This window comes from Aegilops tauschii, chromosome 1 (assembly GCF_002575655.3).
Source record: "Aegilops tauschii subsp. strangulata cultivar AL8/78 chromosome 1, Aet v6.0, whole genome shotgun sequence".
NCBI classification, from domain to species: domain Eukaryota; kingdom Viridiplantae; phylum Streptophyta; class Magnoliopsida; order Poales; family Poaceae; genus Aegilops; species Aegilops tauschii.
Genome location: NC_053035.3, coordinates 345,779,816 through 345,788,976, shown reverse-complemented (window position 1 = coordinate 345,788,976; position 9,161 = coordinate 345,779,816). Strand labels below are relative to the sequence as shown.

General features: G+C 41.6%; 1 protein-coding gene across 2 annotated transcripts; it reads right to left on the bottom strand.

Annotated features, from left to right (window-relative positions):
• Positions 1-229: 229 nt before the first annotated feature.
• LOC109780524 (probable transmembrane GTPase FZO-like, chloroplastic) lies at positions 230-8,932 on the bottom strand. Of its 2 annotated transcripts, XR_012182940.1 has the most exons (12): positions 8,229-8,883; positions 7,368-7,930; positions 7,178-7,246; positions 6,260-6,457; positions 5,597-5,728; positions 4,295-4,381; positions 3,750-4,193; positions 3,110-3,277; positions 2,832-3,035; positions 2,136-2,366; positions 823-938; positions 230-700 (listed from the first exon to the last, which is right to left on the bottom strand). XR_012182940.1 is itself a non-coding variant. In XM_020339108.4 (11 exons), exons 1-11 carry the CDS (start codon positions 8,860-8,862, stop codon positions 418-420), a joined length of 2,925 nt encoding a protein of 974 aa, XP_020194697.1. In that variant the 5' UTR covers positions 8,863-8,932; the 3' UTR covers positions 230-417. The 2 variants fall into 2 exon arrangements, 1 of the variants encoding a protein (XP_020194697.1); XM_020339108.4 differs by lacking the exon at positions 2,832-3,035 and having other exon boundaries at positions 8,229-8,932.
• Between the last annotated feature and the right edge of the window lie 229 nt (positions 8,933-9,161).

Below are 9,161 nucleotides of genomic sequence, written 5' to 3'. Positions count from 1 at the left end.
TCGGCTCCTCTCCGCTCCCTCCACTCCGCTCTGGAGCGGACGAGCCTCTAGTTCATTTTTACGGAGCGGCCTAAACTGAGCTTCCCAACTCCGCGGAGTCGGAGCGGATGGGATGGATTCCGAACACGGCCTAACACATTGATTTCCAACACTACCATATAGGACAGTCGGAGTACTGATGTAGGTCCCTTACAGTTTCAAAGCTTTCTGTGCCGGCCCTAGGGGCAACTACCTCAAAACGTGATTCATGGCATTTGGTTGGAAGGAGGTACAACATACATATATATTACAGACATACCTATCATCATACAGGAACTGCTCTACACCGGCATCATCACGGTACAGGACCAAACAAAATTTGATGAGCGGTGTGGACGTGCAAACAAATGAAGAAAACGTCAACAAAGGCAAGTGTCGTCATGATCCGTGCAGATTTTGGATGTCGATTTTCAGAGTTTGGAGCTTACGCTCAACGGCGGACAACTCACCCTGAACACCCTGCAGCCAGTCAATTTTTCGCTGGCATGCTTCCTGGTACGGTTTGCTGGCGGTGTCTACGAACTGGACTAGCTGACTAGCACTCTGAGATATATCCTTCTGAATAGCTTCATTAACTTTACGAGATAGTTCATCGGCAGCCTTGCTGACCTTCTCTACCGCAAGCTTCCGTCGACCAGGGAAATTCGATATTGCGAGAAATCTGTGAAGGGGGCAAATGCACAGCAGATTAATAAACATATACTTCGTTAAGTATCAGCCCATCGCGTGCATTCCAAACATAACTTGTAAAAGAGTGGTTTATAATTATAAATCAAGAATTACCCGCCAGCTGAGCAAAGAGCAAGAGCAAGTAGATCTTCGAGTGTAGTTGTTAGAACAGAAGTCAAAAGAGAGGCTGACAATCCAGCAACCCCAAGCCCTCCAAAAGTTCCCGTAGCCTTCACGACACAATAGCAGAGCTCAGAATGATAAACAGCCATGAAAATACAAGTATAACAAAACCAGAGACACAGCCTCTAATATAGACATGCTGAAGATTAAACTCATAACCGAACGAACAAGCATTTTGAACTTTGAAGTCTTTCCAAACTACTCCCTCCGTTCGGAATTACTTGTCACAGAAATGGATATATCTAGACGTATTTTAGTTGTAGATACATCCATTTTTATCCACTTTTGAGACAAGTGATTTGGAACGGAGGGAGTATGTGTTTTTTTTATTGTTTGGATTGCTTACCACATATGTCACGTGGTATTCAAACTATGTGGTTTAAAGCTACATAATATTCAGTCGAACCTAGCATTTAAAACCTTAAACATGGATTGTGCCTTAAATGTGGAGTGTACTCCCTCTGCTAAAACTAAAAGATTTTTGTTAGGAATTGTTGCAAAATACAAGTGTAAATGTTTTTCGTATACTACTCACATTTTATTTTTATTTTTGACATTAATTTGCAACACACTCAAAGCACTCTCCCACCCTTCTCAAAATGAAGCGTGATAATTTAGTAATCTCCCCTCATATCTTCCTCAAAACAGGCCGGGTTACCAACTTAAATAGAATTCCACGTGCATGATTTAGTGAGAGGGAGGTGGTCAGGCGCATTATGCTCTTGACTATTTTTTATGCATCTTAAACACTGATACCACATCTGATCATTCCAAATACTCTGAAAAGGTATGCACTCACATAATCCAGTAAACCATCAAAGGTGGGTCATACAGGATTCTTCAAATGCCGGTCTAATTTCTTCAAAGCGTAAATTGCTAATTGTCCAGAAAGGCACAACCATGATGCTTATGCTCAGGAAAATTCACATGAATGTTTTATTGACATGCATTCCTAGGAACAGAAGATTTGATAACCAATTATACAGAATGTGCATTAAATGATTAAAACAAATCTTCCCTCTATCTTGCTAAGAAAATAGATAAACAAAGTAACAGACACTAAGTAGCATGTTCCGGCAGTTTTAGCATAAAAAATCTTTGCTGAAATTTAAGGGAGTGGAAGTCACACTTTCTTTTCTTTTTTATTAAAACAATTTGTTTAGATAAACTTACCATAATGTTTATCTAATGAAAATAAAGTGTGTGCCAAGAAAAGGGAAAACTATAAATTTTAGTAGACATACCACTTCACGAATTTCTTCTTCAAAAACCTTAGCAGCAGCAGTAGCACTGAAGCCATCCAGTGCTTTTATGCTGAGTTTCTCTCCTTCGTTAACAAGCTCAGTTCGATCTGATGAGCCGCTTTCTTCCTGACTAACCAATGAATTCCATCTTTCATGGAAACACTCCAGATATAAATTTGCTTCACGGGTATTGCTAGAACTCAACCATTTTGAATATTCACTCAATAAATCCTACACAAAAATAAAAGAAATATTTATTTTCATAACATGAATCATAAGCATGGTGAAGCAAATAATAAAAGCATGTGGATGAAAAGCAAGAATAATGTTGAACAAACTATTGCAGCCTTATTATGAGGCTTAATAATACATTTAACAAAACGCTGCAATATTGTAACACTAAATGAAATCAACACATTTGAAAAGCTTCGACGGATTAGGTAGGCATGCTATCATGAGGCTTAATACGTTTGCAAAATGCTGAGATATTGTTACACTAAATGAAATCCACTCATTTGAGAAGCTTCAACATATTAGGTGGACATGCCTGTGCCCACATTCAATGAACTGCAAAACTCTACACGAAATACAGAAATAATAGATGAAAGTGGGTGGTCTGCAGATAGCCTAGACAATGATCCTCTTAGCACAGATAATGTTGCTGGAGGTAACAAAGTACTGAAGGCCAGTTTTCACCTGTTCAACTTGGCTAATTCTTATGGTTAGCTCTGAGTTCGAGTCCCAGCTGCCCGATGGTTACTCTAATTTGGAATGTTCACCTAATATGTTACTGCCAGTATGGTGTAGCTGGCTGGGAAGCAATAGGCAGCAAATTTGTGCTAGACCAGTTGTTTGCATCAAAGTTGGGAAAATTCAGGCATGAGCCTCATAATACCAAATCTGGGGAAATACCAAACTGTAAAAAAAATAAAACTTCATTTATTGAACATGATAAATGTAGTTGCCAAACGTACAGCTGCATCGTCAAGGGCAGGACTCAGAATATCATTTTGAACAAACGATGTGGCTTTGGCAGAAGGCCCTTTTTCTCCTGTGAGCATGTATGTAAAAATAAGGTCAATGTTTGACAACTGAAGTGTAGATTCCATGAGCGTTATAGCTCGACTTTTTGCTCTCTCAATCTGCATGAAGAAAAGAAAATAGAAGCACATTCTTGATCAGCAGGGGGAAAATGATAGCTCTCACCAAATGGCAATTCTAGGTAAGCAACAGGAATATAAATATCACAATACATTTAGGGCATATTGACCACACAAGCAGACTAAGGTCGAAGGCAATGGCATGATTAATGACTAACTACCCCTCCTAATTGCCTTTTTAAAAGAAAAACCAAATACAACTTAGATCCCCCGCCACAACTCCACAAGCGCCCTCACAGGGCCTACTAAGGGGAAGTACAAGGCATGTGTGCCGTGGAGAGGGGGAAATAGATAAGCGAAAGGTAGGAAAGCATCATCAAATTTGTATGCCAATATTTTGCAGCAAACCAAGAAAACGAAGAAAAGTATGCCTTTGTTTTCCAAAGTGATATTTCACAAACAGAACTTCAGAATATATGGGTAAAACAAAAGAAGTCATATTTGAAACACCTACAAGAGATGAAATCTGCTTCTGCCAGGAATTGCTATCAGCCTCAATTTTCAAAGCATAGCTGTTTGCACCAGAAACAAGATCCCTGATGGACGTCAAGTCATCAATAGCCTTTTCATATTCTAGTTTCACAAGTCTTTGACATGAAGTTAGCAAACGATCTGCAATACCAATTGGTGTTTCAAGTTTCAGTCGGACCCTTTCCTTTCCATTATCTGTTGAACCATCTAAAAAGCTCAGTAGGTAATGCTCAAGATCATAAAACTTGCTGCTTCTCCATCTAGGATCACTTAACAAAACTTCCCCGTGGTGCTCCCTATCGTTGTTATTTGAATATGAAAGTTTGACTTCCAGAGCAGAGCGTGAAGATACAGGAAACAGTGTTACATCCTCCGTGTTGAGTAATTTCCTTGCGTTTTCCTTGATAAAGGCAGTGGCCTCTTCAAGCTACAATTGGAGTGAGAAGCAAACCCACAAGATCAGCAAAATGGCAAATATGGAAGACTATCATGCTGAGATCTGGAACACTGAACATATAAGTATCAAACCTCATCACTGTTCCGATAGAGGTCCAATTTGTTTAGAACAAATACAACTTTCTTCTTCCACTGCTGGACATACTGGAGAAATCCGACCTAGAAGTTCCAAACAAACATTTTGGCTCTATTAGAGGGTACAAGAGAATATTTTTAAGAAAACAGACAACGCCGGTCGGATCGAAGCTAGGAGATGCATGCACTGGTCTGGAAACCTCAGTAGAAATTTCCGGAAAAAATACCATAACATCCTTCAAATGATAAATCAGAATTAAATAATATGAGCTTTTCTAACCCTAGGTCCAGCAGCTCCAGTGGCATGGACTGTCCACTTCATTTTTGTATTCGTGGGGATAGAAGTTTGGTTAGTAGATATGTGATGCAATCAGTTTGAGGTGAACAGAATCGTTGGGTTGGCAGTTGCAGGAACAACTTTATAATTTACCTAGTATGCATCAGAGCAGAATCACTGCAGTACTCTGCAAAGGCCAGAACTAACATACTAAATTGGTTTTGTAGATATTATATTTGGGTCAGTTGGTATTGGCTACTTTGTATATTTAAGTTCATCTAACAAAAACCTCAAGAATTTCTTCTATAAGTGTACCAATACCAAACAAGGAATTAGGAATTATGTTCATACATTAAAAAAAGGGAGTTGTGTATGCCAAGTACAACACAGATGAACTGATGAATGACTAGATTGATTGTATTACAAAAATGTCCCAGGTGTGTATTAGAGCATTTTAAAGACAGGTACATTTGTCACTAAAATAGATTAAAAAATACCTAATTTTGATAGCACATACAATAACAAATAGATCAAGAGAATCACTAATAGGGAATTAACTAAGCTAGTCCAATGTTAAAAACTGAGACAGCTCCAGCCTGTTTGGTTCATGCAAAAACTTCGCCAAAATAAGCTTCAGAAGGGCTGGCGAAGAAAATGACCAGAACAAGTATGGAAATAGCTCGTCCAAAAGCCGAGCAAATGACTCGCTGATGATGAACTAACAACTATCTAAGAAAGTGTGGTGTGGCAAACATCAAACCAAGTGACCCATAAAAACCATACAATGCATGTGACTTACAAGCAGCTGGAGTAGAAGTTATATATATACTTCAATCCAAAAACTCATGCAGACCACCATGTGATTGCGTAACTAGTATGTGCTTCACAGATTATCAATCTGCTGAATATATTAGTGTACTATTTGATTCAGTTACTTCCACTGCAGCATGTCATCGTCTCTTCACTAACAGCAATTACTATAAAGTGTTTAACCAATTGGCATAACAAATTATAATCCTTACCTCACTCTCAGTCAATGGTCTATCTGATGACAGTACAAAGAGTATCAAGTCAGCTCGTGGCACATATTCTTCAGTGAGTCGCTGCTGCCTCTGGAGAATGACATTTGTTCCAGGTGTATCAACTAGGTTCATCTGTTCAATAGTACACAAAGAAGACATCACGAACAAGGACATGGAGTCGTAAAACAAGGAAAATGCACTGCTAATTTGGCCTTGCAACTAGCAGCCATGCAACCTAGTACACTAAGAGAAAATAAGGTGGAACAGGGTGCCATTGCTTTTGGCACCTTTCTTAAGATGTAACAAATGCTGACCTGCAGCCAATTCGATACAACTATAACACAGCCTGTGTTTTGTGAGAACTACAGCATGTTGTAGGATAAAAAGCTGTGTTCCTGATAATCCATCCTCCTTCCTTATACTTGCAAAATGCTTCCTCAGAACTAATATATCGTCGAGCATTCCAGTGGGTTTAGATATCAACTATTCCCCTATCCCAATGTAGCTAGTTTATTCAGCTAACACAGTATTGGACAAAAGGCTATCTTTGATTAGATGCACCAGAGAAAAAAGGTACTAGCATTTAAGAACAAAATTGTGTAGCGCACTCCTATGAGATAATCAAGGAGTACCAACATGATTGCACTTCAATTATATATTTACCTCTTTTAAAATTGGAGCCGATAAATAGCATGTGAATTGACCATCCGGGTGCCGCTCACATCGTTCTATGCTTTCAGAATCAACCTCTGAATATGAGAGCAGTGTGATCTCATTTGTCGTGGGTACAACTCCTTCCTGAAGATACTTCCTTCCAAGTAGAGCATTTATAAAGGTTGATTTTCCCGAGTTAAATTCACCCTGATATACATTGGCAGGAATCCGGATAAGTGATTTATAAAATTAATAGAATAACCAGCATGTCAGAAAACATGAATGAGTTGAACATTACTGAGAAACCACAGCAAAAAAATTGTAGTGAATAAGAAGGTATGCTCGCTTTTCAGTTCAAAGAAAATGCTTTTGCACGACAACAGAAGACACCAGCAGGTCAGCTACGCAACTGTAGAAAAGGACATGTGCTCACCACTCTAATTAGATAACAATCTGATTATGTTATTGTGATAGCAGCATTAGAAATCTACTGAGACTTATGTAGGCTTATGCAAATGCCTAACCATCAAGGAAGTGACTTGTTGAATGAGGATGTTAATGGACAGATTTTTCAGTACCGAGGAGTGGGTTTCTTTACCATCGGAGCGAGCATAGTGGAAATACTATTTCTTCTACTATACTGAGGAAAGAAAGCAAGCACAAATAGAAAAGAGGACACGAATTTGAAGTTATGACCATATTTAGCGAGACAAGAAAAAATAAAAAACAGCACTAAATGCTAAGTGGTAATGGTTGATTCAACATGGTCAGAACTTTTGGTGGCTCTAAAACACTACACAAAATATCAATATCCCTTGGTGGGAAAAAAAAGTTGATTTCTGCTTTATGGAAAATGCATAGTAATAACCAAATTCTAACACATATGGATAATGTCATAACCAATATGTAATGTAAACACAAAATTACCACAATAACCAACAAAAATGGCTCACTCAGGCGAGAAGCAGCATCAACCAGAAGTTCAGCCTCTTCCATCTGTGACAATGTATCAAAAAATTATATTCAAGTGAAGCATATTCCAGAGACGAAGACATGAAGTATACTGAGTTCATTCCAGGGATCTTCAACTACCAAATGTGTAACATTAGATGATCACCATTGGTGCTGCCTTGCGGATAACATCAACAGCTTCACTGAGAATAGGCTTTTCCGTCGCTATTAGCTGCATCACTTTTTCATCCAGTTTTGTAAATCCAGCAACTTTTGTCTTCTCACGAGTTAGGACCATTACATTGTTTGTTTCTTCCAAAGCGTTAGCAGAAGAGTAAGTGACTTGTGGTACTCTATCGGTGGTATCCACTTTTAAAAAATCCCTTTCTATGATATTGTCAGTAAGATGTTGGATGCCAGCCAAAGACAAAACAATTCCAGATGCACCGGACTGGAACAGCTTGGATGTGGTATCAGAAAAAGATCCCTCGCTTTGCAAATCATTTAAAGTGAAGAAAACTGGAATCTTCACATGCTGAGCACCAGCACCACTGAAAACCCTCGAGAAGTCAGCAGTCCCGGTATTTACGATAAGAAAATCTGCCCCCTCAGAACTTGTAGCGCTTCTTGCAGAGTCCGAGGACCGTATAGTTCTAGCGACAAGCGGGAGATATATGGAGTCAGAGTTTGATTTCATCATCATACTCCTTGCAACAATAGCAGGAATACCTGCATCAAAAACGAAACACAAACTTCTTAAGAAAATCATAATGCTGCAATGCAGTCGGTGATAATAATAACTTCCTGGTAGACTAGAAAATGCAAAAATAAAACTGAAACGGTGCAAAATGTAAGTTCGAACGTTGCAAATAATTAACTGCCGGTCCACAAAAGCACAGCTACGCAACACGAGCTGGGAGAGTTCAATCAGAATTCGCCATATTCTGAATAACTAGCTCCCCGTCAACCATATGTAAGCAAGCAGCTACGGTATGCAACAGGAGCTGGGGAGAATTCAGTCACCAACCATCGTCGGCTAGCACGACGCCGCTCGCCCCGACCGCGGAGGCGACGTCGACTCGCTCCGCGATCAGCAGGTACGCGCGGTCCCCTACCGCGGCCTTGAGCGCGCGTGCAGCCTCGTACGCGCGCCCGCCGCCCTCCTCCCCGGCCTCGAGCACGACGATCCCCACGCCCCGTGCCACGGCGGCGGCCACCGAGTCACCGGAGCCGAGCGCCTCGTCGACGCCCACGCGGAGCACGAGCGCCGGGACCTGGATCTCCGGGCGCTTGAACCCGCCGGGGAACAGCGTCCTGGGCGGCTCCTTGGCAGCGCCGCCGCCGCCGGAAGCAGCGGCGGCGCTGCTGGCGTCGACGGCGCAGCGGTGGCGGGGGCGACGGCGTGAGAGGAGGAGGGAGTGCAAGGGTAGGCCCCGGATGGCGGCGGCCGGGCGCCGCAAGAGGAGGCAGGTGGTGGTAGCGGTGGCGGTGGCGGTGGAAGGGGCCAACATGGAGAGCGACAAGGATAGGAGCGCGCGCGCGCGCGTGGACAGCGGAGCAGAGAGCGAGGCGAAGTGGGGAGTGGGAGGTGGTGGAGCAGAGTTTGTCCCGGATTTGGTTGGATAGGATGGGGGACGGGACGGAGTAGAGCACCGCCGCATGGCCGGGCCGCGGGGTTTTCCCCGGTGTCATTTCATTTCATGGGAGCCGACGCTGCTTTGACTAGTAGCTGAACCACGGTTAGGTTGCCTTCCATTCCATTTTAATGCAGTACTCTTTTTTTTTTGAACACTAATGCAGTACATTGGACTCATTTGGTTTGGGGGCTTTTGACAGGAAATCATAAGAGTTAGTTCCAGAAAAAGTTCTCATGCAATTGATTTGTAGGAAACGTGGGCAGCAATGATTTTGATGTCGTTCATTCTGTGTTTTGGGAACAACAAAAAACTACACATCCAGT

Excerpts from the sequence above, each read along its gene's own strand:
- LOC109780524 (XM_020339108.4), bottom strand. The coding sequence starts at position 8,862 with ATGCGGCGGTGCTCTACTCCGTCCCGTCCCCCATCCTATCCAACCAAA. Across the intron at positions 4,382-5,596 it reads GACCATTGACTGAGAGTGAG|GTCGGATTTCTCCAGTATGT; the intron begins GTAAGGATTATA and ends TGGAACTTCTAG. Across the intron at positions 2,367-3,109 it reads CTGCCCTTGACGATGCAGCT|GATTTATTGAGTGAATATTC; the intron begins GTACGTTTGGCA and ends ATTTTTGTGTAG.